Here is a 21,602-nt window from a genome sequence, read left to right as displayed (position 1 = left end):
GAAGTGGGTCAGGGGCATTACTTATTGCACGCCCCTCGTAAATGTTTTTCTGATTCTAACTTTACTTGGTTCCTCTCTTCGTTCCTTCGAGATGGTAATTTTGTTTTATCCTCGTACATAAGTTGTTCAATGTCTTTGACTTCTCTTGTATCTTATTTAGTTAATTCTGTGATTTCACTTTTTTCAAGTGTTCGACTTCTGTGTTAATGTTTTGACAGTCTTCTGCCTGTGGGTTTTCACTAGGGGGAGGGTGTTTCTTGATCTATTATACCATCTATTTTTTGTTGGATTTCCAGCAGTTCAAGTTCCGAGAACCAGCTTCTTGATGCTCTGTCTCTGTCTGGCTTGGTCTACAATTTTTTGTTCGATTGTCGTGTAGTCAGTAAACATGTCCCATAAATGTTTCCTTCATTTCCGGTAGCGTCTTTTTTCTGGTTTTCTCCTGTAGTAGCATTCCATGACTATTTTGTTTTCTTTTGTAGTTCTCTTCTTTCTATGACTTTTTGGTTTGCTGTTCCGCTTGTTACTGCTTTCTTGTGTTTCGTCTTTGTTATTGCTGTTCCTGTAATTATTATCATTACTCATTAGGAGTTTTCACACAGGCCATCATCAAAATATTCTCTTTAGGAACAATCTGTGAGGTTTCCTGGAGTCTGAGTAACAATAAGTCTCTCCAGATTTCCAGTACTCACCACCTCTTTCTGTAACATTTGCAAATTAGTTTGCATTGTTGCAATAGCTGTTTACCACTGATTTCTCGTTGATAGCAACCATTGGTCTTCACTGGAATTTGGATGGCAATAAGCCTCCCCTAGGTCCCAGTCCTTTTCATAATCTTTTAATGGAAGATTAGTTATTATTATTATTATTATTATTAACTCACTAGGAGTTTTCACACAGGTTCACAAGAAAGATTTCTCTTTGAGAAAAACCTGTGGTGTTCCCTGGAGTCTGAACGACAACAAGTCTCCTCAAATTTCCAGTACTTACCACCTCTTTCAATAACCTTTGCAAATTATTTTGCATTATCTCAGTAGTCTTTTACCATTGAATTATTATTATCTATATATTAATATGATAGCGTGTGTGTTATTTTGTGTGTCATGCTTACATCTTTTTTCTTCCGAGTGACTGTTGTTTAATTGTCATGACCTTCTATTTCTTGTAATAATTAATTTTACCAAGAATTCTTCATAAGCGTTAGTTTCAATTTTGATTATAGCTTTCGGTTTCGATTCAAGCTGATACATCCAAGTCATATGGATATATATTTTTTTATTTTTGAAATCACAATTTTATAATATATAAGAATCGATATGAAATAATATATCCGAAACATGCATAAATTAAAATATCATATTTAAGCATATTTTACGACCGGGCTATGCCGGGCGTCCCTACTAGCTTAGATACATACTTTTGCAATTTTAACAAAAGAGCTACGATAATATGAGGGCGTCTCCATTTATGCTGAACATCCACAGAATGCCAACATCAATGTATTACATTGGTTGGTTGGTTGTTTTTGTTTTACGGCATATCAACCCTTTTCGGGTTATTTAATGCCGAATCCAGTGATTTTGAAGAAAATTTTTTTTAATAGAATATTTTTGTTGTTTTCAAGTCGGTTTCTATTTAACCCATAGTTGGGATCCTAACAGGTACTACCATAGGCGGGCAGTCGGCATATTCTAATGCCCCCCCCCCCCGACAGGGCCGTATTACATAGGAAAGAGTCCGCTGTGGAATTTCCACAAGTCCAGCTTCTTCTTCTTCTTCTTCTTCTTCTTCTTCTTCTTCTTTTTCTTCTTCTTCTTCTTCTTCTTCTTCTTCTTATTATTATTATTATTATTATTATTATTATTATTTTTATCATTATCATTATTATTATTATTATTTTTATTATTATCATTATTATTATTATTATTATTATTATTATCATTATTATTATTATCATTATTATTATTATTATTATTATCATTATTATTATTATTATCATTATTATTATTATTATTATTATTATCATCATTATTATTATTATTATTATTATCATTATTATTATTATTATTATTATTATCATTATTATTATCATTATTATTATTATTATTATTATTATTATTATTATTATTATTATTATTATTATGCAATGCTAAATCATCATCCTCATAATTCAACATATGAGAGGAAAATAATAAATAACCCAGAAGTAGTCATTGACAGGATTTGGGGGATGACGACTGGTGTGAGAAGGAAGAGCTTATCAGATTTTCTCTCCACCACAACTATAAATGCCCTCAAGTGATTAGCAAGGATTATCATCTCAGGTAGATCATGCAATCATCGTCATCTTTTGTATGCTAATCATCAGTTTGTGTGTGCACAGTTTTGAATGTACTTGAAACATTTGATAAGGTCAGTACTAATTGCCCTCGCCATATGATGCGAGCATTTTTCCCCCCAATTAATGTTGCTTGGTCATCAATTTTGAGCATTTGATTTATTCAATCAAACACGACTGTACACACACACACACACACACACACACACACACACACACACACACACACACACACACACACACACACACACGCACGCACGCGCGCGCGCACACACAATTTTAGTAACACTTGCTTTTTTTCCTTTCAATTTATACAGCTCTTAACGATGTAGTCGAATGAGGTTTGGGGGAGGCGTATTTCTCACACAACTGAGGCCACCGAACATTGATTGAGTTGATGGTAATGATGAACCTTGATTGCATCATTATGTTCTTCTTCTGAATTGGAGAGTTTCTTGTCTGCAATATTATCTACCGCGATAGTTTCCATCCTACAAGAATTACATCATCGGAGAAGAACTGAAAAAATAGAAACTCTCTATAATCCCAGAAAATAGATGTGTTTTTAAACAGTTGGTCCAAGAACAATTGAATTTATGTGTGATCTTCACCGGACAACTGCTATTGAGAAAAGTCAAGATAGGAAGTGCGAATTGATACTCTAGAAAATTTCTTTAGATATTGTTTGAGCAACTACTAGATAGTAGTGTTTTTTTTTTTAAGGCCCGGAGGCCACTCATGGATGAGGGTTAATGTGTGTATTGTAGCCAGTGGGACAGTTGTGTAATAATCGTTTGTAGAGGTAATTTGGTATAATGAGATCATGTACGAAGACGGTTGGACAAGAACTTATTTACATTGGGCTTGAAGATAATAACATTGTAGTCAGTTAGAAATCAGACCAGCAGACCGAAGTTCCACATACTCATTTAAAAAAATAAATAAAAAAAAGAGAAAAAGCACTTGATCCCTACATCTGCTCAAATAATGTCTGTAATGCTTTTACTTGTAATATTTTTTAAAACTATACAATTTTCTTCCATATATATATATAACTATATCTATATATTTTTAAATCAAATTTATGATGTAAATTCAAAAAAAATATATATTTTTTCTACTCATTTCTATCTCTAACCTATACTAATTTTCTTATAAATTTTAAATCCAGACCTTTTACTTCAATTTTTCAGATTCATCTGCCTTACTTTTAATGCTAGGTTTATTTTTGGTGTCTTTTCAATTCAATCCTCCTAAATTTGCTGATGAGGAGACCGTGCTTACCAAAAAAACTATGTATAATTGTTCTACGTGACTTCATGTATACCACAAATAAAAAGCACGGATTTCCGAAACGATCGTACAGATAATTGACTTTGTTGTTGTTCCTTCTTATGAAACTGATTTTTAATTTAATTAAAATTTGATTTTTAAATTAAAAAAATTTTTTTTTAAATTTTTAAATTATAAATCACATTACTTAATATATATATATATATATATATATATATATATATACATATATATATATATATATACATATATATATATATATATATATATATATATATATATATATATATATATATATATATACGGACACATATGTTTCGAACTTACATTCTCATCAGTGAAGGATAATTACTGCCAGTGAATGGATTCAAACTTAGTTACAACTTATCGACATAAATCATAATCATATTGGACTTATATGCTCTGTTTATAGTTCTATGTTGTCTGACTCGAGATGGGAAAATCAGCTTTATTTCATTATATAAAAGAAAAGATGTTGAAATGGAATTGTGTATTTAATTTCATTTTCTGTCATACAATGTTTTCTTTTGTTGTTACCGAGATGCACGTGAATGCATAAATAAATTGAATTATTTAATTAGTACAAGTTTCACATGTTATAATTATGAATAGCACATAAGTTTTAAAAAAAATTAAAGACGTAAACAAACATTGCGAACTGTTAGACAATTACACAATTACAGGGACTATTACACAATTGAACGCAGTTTTTTTTTAAATATTCCTTTCTTAATGGTTACGACATCGAACACGATTTGCAACCTGATACTTCCTGACAGTTAGAGATCAGCAGCTCATTTGAAAAACTACTCAAGCAAAAAAAAATCTAACCTTCAATAAAGGGCTTTTTCTTCCCGAAATATTTGAAAATACATGCTAAGTAAGCTACAAATAGTTGTTCATATTTCAATCTCACAGCAAGTCTTAAGGCTAAATGCAGATATATTTAGTAGTGTTGGGACAATTTATCAGATCGGATTTGGGAATTAAAAAAATCGGAACTTTGGGGGGGGGGTATTGGAATTAGAAAAATTTGTGACTATATTCTGATACCAAAAACCGATCCCTTTAATTATCTTTTTTCATTTGATTTTTTTTAAAACAAGATCTTGCATTGCTGGCATTCTTGATAAAATAATAAATATTTAATGATCTGAAACTACCAGTAAGCTAAAATCTAATGCTCAACCCCTACAATTGATTGAGAAAGCATATGCACACTCAATATCTGTTTTTATGGTAATCGGGGAAAATTTTTATAGTTAAATATTTAGAGATTTATAAAGAATTTAAATCAGAATCGGTAATTGTATCAGAATCGGGAATTTCGTACAGAATTGGTAATCGTATCAGAATCGGGAAAAATATTGGAATCGTCCCATCACTAATATTTAGTTAGTGATCGTTATTACATCTAAGTAGTCTTTTATTTGGCTAACTAAACAAACAGATTCGTTCTTATTACTCTCTCACTGGTTAATGTTTCCATTGGCGAATGGCCGAGCTTCTCTTAAGCAAAGAACTTGCCAACCATTTTTTGGCACCATCTTCTTTTGTTTGGATGTTGATTTCGATGCATCTCGTTTATAAACGTGTCAAATTAATAGGTGACCTTATTTCAGCACATGCAGAATTCAAATAATTTGTTTTCTATTTATTTTGTTATTCGTCATTACTTTTGATATTGATTTAATTTTTATTTATATATTTATTCATGTAATTTTACTTATTAATTAGTTTCTTTTAGTTATCGCAAAGCGAAGTTTGTTGTATGTCTACAGTTTGTTACTATTTCGCTTCTACAATTTAGTAAGTTTTGGCATCTTTAAAATTTAAAAAAAATTCCAGATTATCATTCAAACATAATCTACATGGGTCGTTTAAACACCTGTATGTATGTTGTACTACTACTACTACTACTACTACTACTACTACTACTACTACTACTACTACTACTACTACAGGTAACGTATCAGCCTTTTTACTGCCTTCTAATTAACGACAGGATTAGGCTTATTTTTTTTTCTCTATGTTTTTTTTATTTTAATGCTATTGTCTGCTAGGTATTATGGCAGTATTCTAATCTCAATGCTTTATAAATAGTGTTACGTGTCTAATAAACCTCTAATAAAACTCAGAGTTAAAATAAATAAATATCTATATTAACTCTGAGTTTTATTGGTGTTTTTCTTAAATTTATCGTGTGTTTATACACATAGACAGACACGTAACACTATTTATAAAGTAAATAAATATTTATTTTAACATAAAACAAAACATACAAATAATATTTACAATTAAATAGACTTTATACTACTTCATACTTAATAGTACTGCTACAGGCTTTGAAAGCGATTATAAGGTCTATATATTGATAGTAAAAAGAAGATGAGAACAATTAACTACAAATCCAATAATAAGAATATTAAAATATACTTCTTTGCTCAGAAATATTTTGTATTTACCGAAATTCCAGTTCCTGCAAATGATGCGGTGTTTGGCTTTTAAGGAATTTCTTTCAGATGGATTTTTATCATAGAAACATTACCGGAGTTCTTAACAGCTAATCAGCAACTTAACAATTTAACAACTAGCGACATTGCTAGTGCAGCGTCCTTATATAAGCTTCTGTATGGAATTTTCTTGATTATTCCAGATTGTTTCGAAATCGTTCTAAATAAAATATTTTAATGTTCTATAGAATGTCATAACACAGAATTTTCTTGATTATTCGAAATTGTTTTTTTTAAAATACATTTTCACCCTAAACAAGGCGCAGTGCCACTTTGATGTGGGGGGGCTATTAGGGACATAAGTTGCAGGGATACTATGTAGGGAGTTGAGCATCAAGATGCCTGTTCACATTAAACTTGAATTTCTGCAGTACAGTTGGGGAAGCAGGAACCCGGAAGAGAATTCCAGAGTCTAGCAGTTCTGGGGAAGAAACTATTAGAATAGAAAGTTTTCTTACATTTAGGGATCGATACTGTGTAGGGGTGGGACTTTGCTGCTTGTTGGGTTTGATGGGGGTATTTACGTTGATGGGTACAAGGGCTTATAGTTTGTCGGAACATCCACCATCAAAATACTTGTAAATTGTTCCGAAAACGTTCTAGATAAAATATTTTCTGCTTCTGTGGTACCAGTTTTAAAGAATTCTGGCGAAAGAACTGACCCAGCAAATTACCGCCCCATTAGCCTCCTCCCACTTTTTGCCAAAAATAGTCAGTACTAAAATAGTCAGTACTAAAATGGTCAGTACTACAATAGTCAGTACTAAAATGGTCAGTACTAAAATGGTCAGTACTAAAATAGTCAGTACTAAAATAGTCAGTACTAAAATGGTCAGTACTAAAATAGTCAGTACTAAAATGGTCAGTACTAAAATAGTCAGTACTAAAATGGTCAGTACAAAAATAGTCAGTACTAAAATAGGCAGTACTAAAATAGTCAGTACTAAAATAGTCGGTACTAAAATAGTCAGTACTAAAATAGTCAGTACTAAAATGGTCAGTACTAAAATAGTCAGTACTAAAATAGTCAGTACTAAAATAGTCAGTACTGAAATATTCAGTACTAAAATGGTCAGTACTAAAATAGTCAGTACTAAAATGGTCAGTACTAAAATAGTCAGTACAAAAATAGTCAGTACTAAAATGGTCAGTACTAAAATAGTCAGTACAAAAATAGTCAGTACTAAAATGGTCAGTACTAAAATGGTCAGTACAAAAATAGTCAGTACTAAAATAGTCAGTACTAAAATGGTCAGTACTAAAATAGTCAGTACTAAAATGGTCAGTACTAAAATGGTCAGTACTAAAATAGTCAGTACTAAAATAGTCAGTACTAAAATAGTCAGTACTAAAATGGTCAGTACTGAAATAGTCAGTACTAAAATAGTCAGTACTAAAATGGTCAGTACTAAAATGGTCAGTACTAAAATAGTCAGTACTAAAATAGTCAGTACTAAAATGGTCAGTACTAAAATAGTCAGTACTAAAATGGTCAGTACTAAAATAGTCAGTACTAAAATGGTCAGTACTAAAATGGTCAGTTCTAAAATGGTCAGTACTAAAATGGTCAGTACTAAAATAGTCAGTACTAAAATGGTCAGTACTGAAATAGTCAGTACTAAAATGGTCAGTACTAAAATGGTCAGTACTAAAATGGTCAGTACTAAAATAGTCAGTACTAAAATAGTCAGTACTAAAATAGTCAGTACTAAAATGGTCAGTACTAAAATAGTCAGTACTAAAATAGTCAGTACTAAAATAGTCAGTACTAAAATGGTCAGTACTGAAATAGTCAGTTCTAAAATGGTCAGTACTAAAATAGTCAGTACTAAAATGGTCAGTACTAAAATAGTCAGTTCTAAAATAGTCAGTACTAAAATAGTCAGTACTAAAATAGTCAGTACTAAAATAGTCAGTACTAAAATGGTCAGTACTAAAATAGTCAGTACTAAAATGGTCAGTACTAAAATAGTCAGTACTAAAATGGTCAGTACTAAAATGGTCAGTTCTAAAATGGTCAGTACTAAAATGGTCAGTACTGAAATAGTCAGTTCTAAAATAGTCAGTACTAAAATAGTCAGTACTTAAATAGTCAGTACTAAAATGGTCAGTACTAAAATAGTCAGTACTAAAATGGTCAGTACTAAAATAGTCAGTACTTAAATAGTCAGTACTAAAATAGTCAGTACTAAAATAGTCAGTACTTAAATGGTCAGTACTAAAATAGTCAGTACTAAAATAGTCAGTACTAAAATGGTCAGTACTAAAATGGTCAGTACTAAAATAGTCAGTACTAAAATGGTCAGTACTAAAATAGTCAGTACTAAAATGGTCAGTACTAAAATGGTCAGTACTAAAATGGTCAGTACTAAAATGGTCAGTACTAAAATGGTCAGTACTAAAATAGTCAGTACTTAAATAGTCAGTACTAAAATAGTCAGTACTAAAATAGTCAGTACTAAAATGGTCAGTACTTAAATAGTCAGTACTAAAATGGTCAGTACTAAAATAGTCAGCACTAAAATAGTCAGTACTTAAATAGTCAGTACTAAAATGGTCAGTACTAAAATAGTCAGTACTTAAATAGTCAGTACTAAAATAGTCAGTACTAAAATGGTCAGTACTAAAATGGTCAGTACTAAAATAGTCAGTACTTAAATAGTCAGTACTAAAATAGTCAGTACTAAAATAGTCAGTACTAAAATGGTCAGTACTTAAATAGTCAGTACTAAAATGGTCAGTACTAAAATAGTCAGCACTAAAATAGTCAGTACTTAAATAGTCAGTACTAAAATGGTCAGTACTAAAATGGTCAGTACTAAATTGTCAGTACTTAAATAGTCAGTACTAAAATAGTCAGTACTAAAATGGTCAGTACTAAAATGGTCAGTACTAAAATAGTCAGTACTTAAATAGTCAGTACTAAAATGGTCAGTACTAAAATAGTCAGTACTAAAATGGTCAGTACTTAAATAGTCAGTACTAAAATGGTCAGTACTAAAATAGTCAGCACTAAAATAGTCAGTACTTAAATAGTCAGTACTAAAATGGTCAGTACTACAATAGTCAGTACTTAAATAGTCAGTACTTAAATAGTCAGTACTAAAATAGTCAGTACTAAAATAGTCAGTACTAAAATGGTCAGTACTAAAATAGTCAGTACTAAAATAGTCAGTACTTAAATAGTCAGTACTAAAATGGTCAGTACTAAAATAGTCAGTACTAAAATAGTCAGTACTAAAAGTGTCAGTACTAAAATAGTCAGTACTAAAATGGTCAGTACTAAAATAGTCAGTACTAAAATGGTCAGTACTAAAATGGTCAGTACTAAAATAGTCAGTACTTAAATAGTCAGTACTAAAATAGTCAGTACTAAAATGGTCAGTACTAAAATGGTCAGTACTAAAATAGTCAGTACTAAAATGGTCAGTACTAAAATGGTCAGTACTAAAATGGTCAGTACTAAAATGGTCAGTACTAAAATAGTCAGTACTAAAATGGTCAGTACTAAAATGGTCAGTACTAAAATGGTCAGTACTAAAATGGTCAGTACTAAAATGGTCAGTACTAAAATAGTCAGTACTAAAATGGTCAGTACTAAAATGGTCAGTACTAAAATGGTCAGTACTAAAATGGTCAGTAATAAAATAGTCAGTACTTAAATAGTCAGTACTAAAATGGTCAGTACTAAAATGGTCAGTACTAAAATAGTCAGTACTAAAATGGTCAGTACTAAAATGGTCAGTACTAAAATGGTCAGTACTAAAATAGTCAGTACTAAAATGGTCAGTACTAAAATGGTCAGTACTGAAATGGTCAGTACTAAAATGGTCAGTACTAAAATGGTCAGTACTAAAATGGTCAGTACTAAAATGGTCAGTACTGAAATAGTTAGTACTAAAATGGTCAGTACTAAAATAGTCAGTACTAAAATGGTCAGTACTAAAATAGTCAGTACTTAAATAGTCAGTACTAAAATGGTCAGTACTAAAATGGTCAGTACTAAAATAGTCAGTACTAAAATGGTCAGTACTAAAATGGTCAGTTCTAAAATGGTCAGTACTAAAATGGTCAGTACTGAAATAGTCAGTTCTAAAATAGTCAGTACTAAAATAGTCAGTACTTAAATAGTCAGTACTAAAATGGTCAGTACTAAAATAGTCAGTACTAAAATGGTCAGTACTAAAATAGTCAGTACTTAAATAGTCAGTACTAAAATAGTCAGTACTAAAATAGTCAGTACTTAAATGGTCAGTACTAAAATAGTCAGTACTAAAATAGTCAGTACTAAAATGGTCAGTACTAAAATGGTCAGTACTAAAATAGTCAGTACTAAAATGGTCAGTACTAAAATAGTCAGTACTAAAATGGTCAGTACTAAAATGGTCAGTACTAAAATGGTCAGTACTAAAATGGTCAGTACTAAAATGGTCAGTACTAAAATAGTCAGTACTTAAATAGTCAGTACTAAAATGGTCAGTACTAAAATAGTCAGTACTAAAATGGTCAGTACTTAAATAGTCAGTACTAAAATGGTCAGTACTAAAATAGTCAGCACTAAAATAGTCAGTACTTAAATAGTCAGTACTAAAATGGTCAGTACTAAAATAGTCAGTACTTAAATAGTCAGTACTAAAATAGTCAGTACTAAAATGGTCAGTACTAAAATGGTCAGTACTAAAATAGTCAGTACTTAAATAGTCAGTACTAAAATAGTCAGTACTAAAATAGTCAGTACTAAAATGGTCAGTACTTAAATAGTCAGTACTAAAATGGTCAGTACTAAAATAGTCAGCACTAAAATAGTCAGTACTTAAATAGTCAGTACTAAAATGGTCAGTACTAAAATGGTCAGTACTAAAATAGTCAGTACTTAAATAGTCAGTACTAAAATAGTCAGTACTAAAATGGTCAGTACTAAAATGGTCAGTACTAAAATAGTCAGTACTTAAATAGTCAGTACTAAAATGGTCAGTACTAAAATAGTCAGTACTAAAATGGTCAGTACTTAAATAGTCAGTACTAAAATGGTCAGTACTAAAATAGTCAGCACTAAAATAGTCAGTACTTAAATAGTCAGTACTAAAATGGTCAGTACTACAATAGTCAGTACTTAAATAGTCAGTACTTAAATAGTCAGTACTAAAATAGTCAGTACTAAAATAGTCAGTACTAAAATGGTCAGTACTAAAATAGTCAGTACTAAAATAGTCAGTACTTAAATAGTCAGTACTAAAATGGTCAGTACTAAAATAGTCAGTACTAAAATAGTCAGTACTAAAAGTGTCAGTACTAAAATAGTCAGTACTAAAATGGTCAGTACTAAAATAGTCAGTACTAAAATGGTCAGTACTAAAATGGTCAGTACTAAAATAGTCAGTACTTAAATAGTCAGTACTAAAATAGTCAGTACTAAAATGGTCAGTACTAAAATGGTCAGTACTAAAATAGTCAGTACTAAAATGGTCAGTACTAAAATGGTCAGTACTAAAATGGTCAGTACTAAAATAGTCAGTACTTAAATAGTCAGTACTAAAATGGTCAGTACTAAAATGGTCAGTACTAAAATGGTCAGTACTAAAATGGTCAGTACTAAAATGGTCAGTACTAAAATAGTCAGTACTAAAATGGTCAGTACTAAAATGGTCAGTACTAAAATGGTCAGTACTAAAATGGTCAGTAATAAAATAGTCAGTACTTAAATAGTCAGTACTAAAATGGTCAGTACTAAAATGGTCAGTACTAAAATAGTCAGTACTAAAATGGTCAGTACTAAAATGGTCAGTACTAAAATGGTCAGTACTAAAATAGTCAGTACTAAAATGGTCAGTACTAAAATGGTCAGTACTGAAATGGTCAGTACTAAAATGGTCAGTACTAAAATGGTCAGTACTAAAATGGTCAGTACTAAAATGGTCAGTACTGAAATAGTCAGTACTAAAATGGTCAGTACTAAAATAGTCAGTACTAAAATGGTCAGTACTAAAATAGTCAGTACTTAAATAGTCAGTACTAAAATGGTCAGTACTAAAATGGTCAGTACTAAAATGGTCAGTACTAAAATAGTTAGTACTAAAATGGTCAGTACTAAAATGGTCAGTACTAAAATAGTCAGTACTAAAATGGTCAGTACTAAAATTTTCAGTACTAAAATGGTCAGTACTAAAATGGTCAGTACTGAAATAGTCAGTACTAAAATAGTCAGTACTAAAATAGTCAGTACTAAAATAGTCAGTACTAAAATGGTCAGTACTAAAATGGTCAGTACTAAAATAGTCAATACTAAAATAGTCAGTACTAAAATGGTCAGTACTAAAATAGTCAGTACTAAAATGGTCAGTACTAAAATGGTCAGTACTAAAATGGTCAGTACTAAAATAGTCAGTACTAAAATAGTCAGTACAAAAATAGTCAGTACTTAAATGGTCAGTACTAAAATAGTCAGTACTACAATAGGCAGTACTAAAATGGTCAGTACTAAAATAGTCAGTACTAAAATAGTCAGTACTAAAATAGTCAGTACTAAAATGGTCAGTACTAAAATAGTCAGTACTAAAATAGTCAGTACTAAAATAGTCAGTACTAAAATGGTCAGTACTAAAATAGTCAGTACTAAAATGGTCAGTACTAAAATAGTCAGTACTAAAATGGTCAGTACTAAAATAGTCAGTACTAAAATAGTCAGTACTAAAATAGTCAGTACTAAAATGGTCAGTACTAAAATAGTCAGTGCTAAAATAGTCAGTACTAAAATAGTCAGTACTAAAATGGTCAGTACTAAAATAGTCAGTACTAAAATAGTCAGTACTAAAATAGTCAGTACTAAAATGGTCAGTACTAAAATAGTCAGTACTAAAATGGTCAGTACTAAAATAGTCAGTACTAAAATGGTCAGTACTAAAATGGTCAGTACCTAAATAGTCAGTAATAAAATAGTCAGTACTAAAATAGTCAGTACTAAAATAGTCAGTACTAAAATGGTCAGTACTAAAATGGTCAGTACCTTAATAGTCAGTACTAAAATGGTCAGTACTAAAATAGTCAGTACTAAAATAGTCAGTACTAAAATAGTCAGTACTAAAATGGTCAGTACGAAAATGGTCAGTACTAAAATAGTCAGTACTAAAATAGTCAGTACTAAAATAGTCAGTACTAAAATAGTCAGTACTAAAATGGTCAGTACTAAAATGGTCAGTACTAAAATAGTCAGTACTAAAATAGTCAGTACTAAAATAGTCAGTACTAAAATAGTCAGTACTAAAATGGTCAGTACTTAAATAGTCAGTACTAAAATAGTCAGTACTAAAATAGTCAGTACTAAAATAGTCAGTACTAAAATAGTCAGTACTAAAATAGTCAGTACTTAAATGGTCAGTACTAAAATAGTCAGTACTAAAATAGTCAGTACTAAAATAGTCAGTACTTAAATGGTCAGTACTAAAATGGTCAGTACTAAAATAGTCAGTACTAAAATGGTCAGTACTAAAATGGTCAGTACTAAAATAGTCAGTACTTAAATGGTCAGTACTAAAATAGTCAGTACTAAAATGGTCAGTACTAAAATGGTCAGTACTAAAATAGTCAGTACTAAAATAGTCAGTACTAAAATGGTCAGTACTAAAATAGTCAGTACTTAAATGGTCAGTACTAAAATGGTCAGTACTAAAATGGTCAGTACTAAAATGGTCAGTACTGAAATAGTCAGTACTAAAATAGTCAGTACTAAAATGGTCAGTACTAAAATGGTCAGTACTAAAATAGTCAGTACTTAAATAGTCAGTACTAAAATGGTCAGTACTAAAATAGTCAGTACTAAAATAGTCAGTACTAAAATGGTCAGTACTAAAATAGTCAGTACTAAAATAGTCAGTACTAAAATAGTCAGTACTAAAATAGTCAGTACTAAAATGGTCAGTACTAAAATAGTCAGTACTAAAATAGTCAGTACTAAAATGGTCAGTACTAAAATGGTCAGTACTAAAATAGTCAGTACTAAAATAGTCAGTACTAAAATGGTCAGTACTAAAATAGTCAGTACTAAAATAGTCAGTACTAAAATAGTCAGTACTAAAATGGTCAGTACTAAAATATTCAGTACTAAAATGGTCAGTACTAAAATAGTCAGTACTAAAATAGTCAGTACTTAAATAGTCAGTACTAAAATAGTCAGTACTAAAATAGTCAGTACTAAAATAGTCAGTACTAAAATGGTCAGTACTAAAATAGTCAGTACTAAAATAGTCAGTACTAAAATGGTCAGTACTAAAATGGTCAGTACCTAAATAGTCAGTACTAAAATGGTCAGTACTAAAATAGTCAGTACTAAAATAGTCAGTACTAAAATAGTCAGTACTAAAATGGTCAGTACTAAAATGGTCAGTACTAAAATAGTCAGTACTAAATTGGTCAGTACTAAAATGGTCAGTACTAAAATAGTCAGTACTAAAATAGTCAGTACTAAAATGGTCAGTACTAAAATGGTCAGTACTAAAATTGTCAGTACTAAAATGGTCAGTACTAAAATAGTCAGTACTAAAATAGTCAGTACTAAAATAGTCAGTACTAAAATAGTCAGTACTAAAATAGTCAGTACTAAAATGGTCAGTACTAAAATGGTCAGTACTAAAATGGTCAGTACTAAAATGGTCAGTACTAAAATAGTCAGTACTAAAATAGTCAGTACTAAAATAGTCAGTACTAAAATGGTCAGTACTGAAATAGTCAGTACTAAAATGGTCAGTACTAAAATGGTCAGTACTAAAATAATCAGTACTAAAATGGTCAGTACTAAAATAGTCAGTACTAAAATAGTCAGTACTATAATAGTCAGTACTAAAATAGCTGACCATTTCAGAACACCAAGTGTAGTGTCTTCTCTGCTTATCTTGACATTGTTTCCAGTTGTCCTGGACTTTTTCCTTGCCACTGGAATTAGGCAGTTCTGACATTAGGCAGGAGGAGTGTAGTGGGAGATTGCGCAACCCTTGTTTCACAATTACATACAGCAGTATCCTCTGTCTCTCGAGACAGAACTGAGGCAATTACTATAGATACAATTGATCTGGTTAGTCTCATGTAATTTCTTGAAAGTATATTGGAATACTAATGGATATTCCAATATACTTGAGTTTTAAAAAAATAGGAGGATTTACATTTGGAACAAATCATGATCGACAAAGCCTGCTTTGGATGCCCATGAACAGCTATGGTTTATTGCTGGCAAAACTGCATTTATAATAGTGATGACTATGCAGAAAAATAAATTCTGGAACAGAAAACGTTGTTCGTTTTATGGTACCACTCCTGTTTTTGTACCTCTTTAACTCTTTCAATTTAAAAATAAGAGACTTATCTTTTGGAGAAACCCTCGTTTGCGCTTGTGCCCCCTCGATGTACATATCCTAGACAAACCCACTTAGCAACAAAATCACACCCCTTCGCTAGAATTTAAAATTCCCTTCCTGCTACCCGCTTCCATGACTGTACTGGTATGCAAAAGTTTAAATGTAATGTAAACCAACATCTTGTTAATCTGACCTAGGCATGGTCCCAAATAGTAGCCCCTTGCGCCCAAGTGGCAATATGCCATGCTGGAGATGAACGTGATTAAATTTTTCAAATATTTCAGTTTCTTTGAAGTATTTTTGATTTACATTTAATTCGATTCATGATCATTAAAAATCAAATAAACAACATTCGCTGATTTTTAATTTCTTAATTTTAATTTCTTTCTTAAAGCCTCTTAAGCTTAAGCACCAAAATTTTTGATATAATTTTGAGAATCCAAATTATAAAAGTAAAAGTCATATACAAATATTTTGAGGTCAATTTATTCTGAACCCAGTATTAAAATAAAAATATTTGGAAATGATGCATTAGAAAAAAAATCTGTTACCCCCCCACCGCCCCCGCCCCCAAAAAATAGTCAACACATCACTGTAACCAAAAGCAATAAAAGTTACTTTTTAACCCACATAGACTGTTTTTATTTTGTACGTATGTTCCAAAGTACTTTCAAACATTTTTATTGCGTTTTAATATTTTTTCAAATTTGATCATGTTAAAGTTACATTTTCAACATGGACATTCTTAAAGTTTACTGGATATCCTTTTCGCTTTACCGGGTGCAAAAACAAACAAATATACACTTACCTGCTCCAAACAAAATAAAATTTATCTCTCTGCTTAATTTTAAGGAGAAAAAGACAAAAAAAAGTTAAGCTTCTGAGTTTAATCTTTACTCCTGATATGAGATGGAACATGTCCATAAAATTCGTTGCCAAGGCAACTGGAAAAATGGTGGCACCATTTTAGCGCTCCAGTAGATATCTGTAGAAGACTAGGATATAAATGCCCTAACTCGCTACAAGAAAAAATAATGAAACGAATTGAATGAAGGAAACAAAGAACTCAAATGCTGGAATAAAATAAACATGTCGTTTATTTTCTGTTGAGAAATGAAAGTCTTGGGTGTACACATGTTCATTCGGCCATTGACGACTACGTGCGTGGAAGGAAAGGGGAATGCAAATAGAGAAACGCGAAGTGGCAAGCCGGCCTGTAGAAAGAGAGGGTCAAGCTCAGTAGAGAGTCGCGCACATGTCTGTGTTGATGGACCAAAACCGAAGGGAAGATAGAGTGAGAAAATCAATCCAGGTTATGGAGATAGAAAGCGTATAAAGTGTACGTACGGTCTGATAGCTTTTTGTCCCACATAGTAGCAAGTGGTGTGAGGTACGCACATGCTAGGAAGCTGGTCTGAAAAAGGGTTGGAAACAGCTTGTCTCTTGCTTTTATAGTTGTTTCCGGTGTGTCTTTTTCGCATGTGTGGATTTCCTTTGAAAGGGGAAGTGACGTTGTCCATGTGTGCGTACATGTGCGTACGTTAGCATGTGTGTATACACGTGAATGTGAGTGTATGTACGCAAACGTGAATATATGTACGTGTGTGGACGTGGGTGCGTATGTTTGTGTGTGCGTATGTATATGACAAGTAATATAGCTTGAGATGTGAACGCGTGTTTTTGTGTGAGATTAGAAAAGGCTCACGCATATCTCACTGCTGATGCAATTCTCTACCTCTATAAGAGCCAAGTAGGTTAAAGGATGGAGTACCATAGCCACATCTGGGCAGGAGCTGCTAAAAGCATCTTATCTTGCCTTGACAGAGTTCAAAATAGACTTCGTAACCTAGTGGGGGATACCCTTTTCTCTTTCCTGCAACCTCTTTCCTACAGAAGAAACGTTGAGAGCCTGGCTCTGCCTTATCGTTATTTTCATGGCAAGTGCTCGTTTGAGCTCCAATCTATGGTTCCCTCTTGCCTGACTTTCATGAAAAACACTCGTCTTACTGAAACCACTATCAATAATTTCCCCCACTCTTTATCTGTGCCTAAACCTAAACATAGATTCCATAAACAAAGCTTCTTTTTTAGAACTTTCCAAGAACTGTTCCATTTTCCTGCTCTCCAACTGACTACCATATGGTCGTCTTCAAGTCCAACGTAAACAAGTTCTTGATGAGTCGTTTTCTTAAGTAATCCAATTTACTGAATTTTCACTTCTAACGATTACTACGATATTGTCCCATTAACCACCGTACACTCATTAACCCTTATCCTCAAGTGGCCTCCAGGCCTTGATAAGTGGTGACTCCTTTGTAAAAAAAACAAAAAAAAACTTCAGCAATGTTCAGCAAGCGTGTGTCCGCCTCCTTTGATTTTGAGTCTAACCTAATATATTTGACCAAACTTTTTAATTGGGGGGGGGGGGCACTCGTAAAAATTTTAAAACACAAAACAATAAATCAGGTATATAAAACAGCAATTTTTCTTGCGTTTGGTAACAATTAGTGGTCTCCATCAATTCACTGTTTCGATACCTTATTTTAATACAGCTTCCTATTCCAGTAACTTCTTTCCAAGAACCACATACTCTCTTTCTGCTGACTGTTTCCTCCTACCTATATCTTTAGTCTTTTCAAGGCATCTAATTGGCATCTTCTGTTTTTTTGATAATCATCTTTTGTTCTTGTTAGTTCCTTACATCAAGTGGCTTGATGCCTTGTCTGGAACGATATCTCTTCTCTAGACTCATAAAAACCCTCGACATTTCTCAAAGAGAAAAAATGTATAGGGATGTAAGAGATAAAATTCCTACCCTCGCAAAAAAAAAAAAACAAAAAAAAAACAAACAAATATCGAGTCGATCTTCAGTTGTGGGAGAGTTTTGTAATCGCTGTCCACTGTGAGCTGTCATCATGTCTTCTTTGAAAAAAATAATACTTTGTAAGATATATGAAATCTTGGACTTTGTAATCTAGCAAAATTGTTATTTACTTATACAGGGTGTCCACAAAGTCTGGCTACATTATGTAGCCAGACTTTGTGGAAGCATCCTGTAGATTATGTAGCCAGACTTTGTGGGCACCCTATATATATATATATATATATATATATATATATATATATATATATATATATATATATATATATATATATATATATATATGTGTGTGTGTGTGTGTGTGTATAGGATGCTTCCACAAAGTCTACATAATGTAGCCAGACTTTGTGGACACCCGGTATGTGCTCTATTAGCTGTTGTTATATCTTAAACATTGAGTAAACATGGTAAACATAAAGAATACACAAACACCCATATATATATATATATATATATATATATATATATATATATATATATATATATATATATATATATATATATATATATATATATATATATACATATTTATGGGTGACTACATATATGGAAACATTTCTGAAAAAGTGTATATAAATTCTTTGCATTTTAGCAAATGTTGGTTTATTTTCTATTGCAGGAGTGACCATTTACTTCAAAGGTGCTGCTCGAGCAAAATGGTGCGAATTGATGGATAATGGTGTACGACGTACCGAAATAGAACACGATAAGGAGGAGATTTACTTTGATGATCGCTTTTGTTTATGGGGACAAGGTAAGAAAACAAATCCCTTTTTATGTACCTTCTCATTTTCTACCTCCTCCTCCTCACCATCCTCCTCCTCCTCCTCCTCCTCCTCCTCCTTCTTCTTCTTCTTCATCATCATCTTCTTCTGCTTCTGCTTCTTCTTCTTCTTCTTCTTCTTCTTCTTCTTCTACTACTACTACTGCTACTGCTACTACTACTACTACTACTACTACTACTACTACTACTACTACACCTTTTCTTCATGATGCGTCGTTCATTCTATCACATGATAATCCACTGCCTTAGTTTTTTTTTTTTTTAAACTTACATAATTTGTGTTATGGAATATTGGTAGATGCACCTGTGGGATGCGTTCATTTTACCGAGCACAGGTTGTGTTGAACATGCGCATCAATTTTATCAACTTTATGAATTGTGAGGATGTAAGCGGAAGGGGGAAGTACTCAATTATAAGTATCATATTAGCATTGCTACAGAAAGCTATACCACACAAGTGTACATTAACAAAGCCAATTAAAAATAAATCGGACCCTAACGATTTATGAATTAGAAAATCTATGGTAAAGAAACTCAAGCATTTTGTAGAACAAACTATTTCTAACATGTATCTCTCTCACACACACACACATACACACACATGTATATATATATGTGTGTGTGTATATTTATATTTTAAATATAAATTTTTATAACGCAACCTTGAAGTTGCCGAACACTTCCTAAGCAAATCATTTACTCTCACCACTTATAGCACTTCTTAAAACACGTTTCACGAAACTATGCGTACATTTCCTCCCCGTTTACAAATGATTACATTTATTCTGAATGAGCTGCTTCTCTTATATGCATATTTCCACAAAGACGCTTGCAAAGAACTTCACTCTCCTATTATTAAGTCATCGTACGTCAATCACATTCATCGGGCCATTTCCTTAGAGATACAATTTTTATTAAGTCACCGTTTATTATTTTACTTTTTAATTTATAATACTTCCAACATAGATCTTTAAATACATAAAAAAAACGCTTTTTCAATTTCCTTTATATTCTACCTTGCATATTGAATGTATTTGAGAAATTAGAGAATATATGAGTTATTTTGTGTTTGCAGTGCAGTGCGTCTATTCATAATACGTTTAATCATTCTTCAGAATACTCGAATAGATTACAGAACACCTCAAATCATATTCAAAATGGCGTCTTTTCGTAAGTTATTTTTTCTGAAAAAACAGGTATTGATATTATTGTTGTGTTTTTTTTTAATAGAAAACAGAATAAAACCCAATAACTACGTTTCATCACAACATATCTGTAATTAACTTTATAGGATTTATTTCATATCGCACAAGTCAAAAAATATCATTCGTTTTTTTAAACTTTGCTTATTGACTTATATATATATATATATATATATATATATATATATATATATATATATATATATATATATATATATATATATATATATATATATATATGTTTTGAAAAAATAAAAACCGAATGAATTTATGAAATGATCAACGTTTCGTCCATATTGCAGAGGACATCTTCAGGATATTAAAAGGAAAAATGCAAAAAAGAAAACGATCATTTCATAAATTCATTCGGTTTTTCAACAACATAACGTCAACCATCGCTGGTATTTTTATTATATATATATATATATATATATATATATATATATATATATATATATATATATATGGGGGAGTCAATTTCAGCATGGTTAAACTTTTACGCTCATTTTCATTAAACTTACTAGTTCTTATTTAAAAGCCTGATATTTACTTATTTTTAAACATTCGATTACTATTCCTCTGTATTCTACGATTGACAGAAGACGATTTTCATTACCATATTTTGCAAACCATGATTTATGGGTCAATATTTGTTTGCAAAAGTGTTCCTTTCTTATCACCTCCCCCAATCAAAGGCACGGGATGGGGGGAGGTACATTCTAGTGCTCTTTGCTGTTTGCCGAGTTTAATCTCTGGTAAATTTTTATTATTTTCTCGTTTTTATAGGGGTTTCCAAGTTTGCAACGGCTTGTTAGATTTTGGGTTTATAACTTTTGAATTGAAAGCCATGTTTAATTTCAGAAGAATTTACGAAGGGTATCTATTCTGCACAAGTTCTGGAGATGAAGAATTTTCAGTGGGTAACTGTTCTGTACAAGCCTGGACTTTATAATTTTGTAGGCAAAGAGCAAGAAATCTTTCTCGTGATGACACGAAAAAATTGTGTGCCGGAATACTAAAAGTTTCAATATTTTTATGGAACAAATCTGGTTTCTGATTGGTTGCTAGCAGAACATTGCTCTATTTGATTAGTTAGTTCATATCGCCAGTGTCTATAATTAGAACCTTCTAACTTTCGGTGATCATACCCTTTTAATATATATATATATATTATAACTCATTCATAATAGGATGAGTTTCCTAGCAGCTTCGGTAGAGTACTCGTG

General features: G+C 31.6%; 1 protein-coding gene across 4 annotated transcripts in view; it reads left to right on the top strand.

The window, feature by feature from the left end:
* LOC145267360 (arrestin domain-containing protein 3-like) overlaps window positions 1-21,602 on the top strand; it is a 388,568-nt gene that overhangs the window by 117,757 nt on the left and 249,209 nt on the right. For all 4 annotated transcript variants that reach the window (XM_080123299.1, XM_080123295.1, XM_080123296.1 and 1 more), the window contains exon 2: window positions 19,010-19,144. In XM_080123299.1, the coding sequence (XP_079979425.1) occupies window positions 19,010-19,144 (135 nt within the window). The remainder of the gene's footprint in view (window positions 1-19,009; window positions 19,145-21,602) is intronic.

The sequence above is a fragment of the Euprymna scolopes genome, chromosome 4 (genome assembly GCF_053919585.1).
Source record: "Euprymna scolopes isolate OS-2025 chromosome 4, ASM5391958v1, whole genome shotgun sequence".
Taxonomy (NCBI): domain Eukaryota; kingdom Metazoa; phylum Mollusca; class Cephalopoda; order Sepiida; family Sepiolidae; genus Euprymna; species Euprymna scolopes.
Note: the sequence above shows the minus strand (reverse complement) of the source record. Positions and strands in the feature narration are given on the sequence as shown.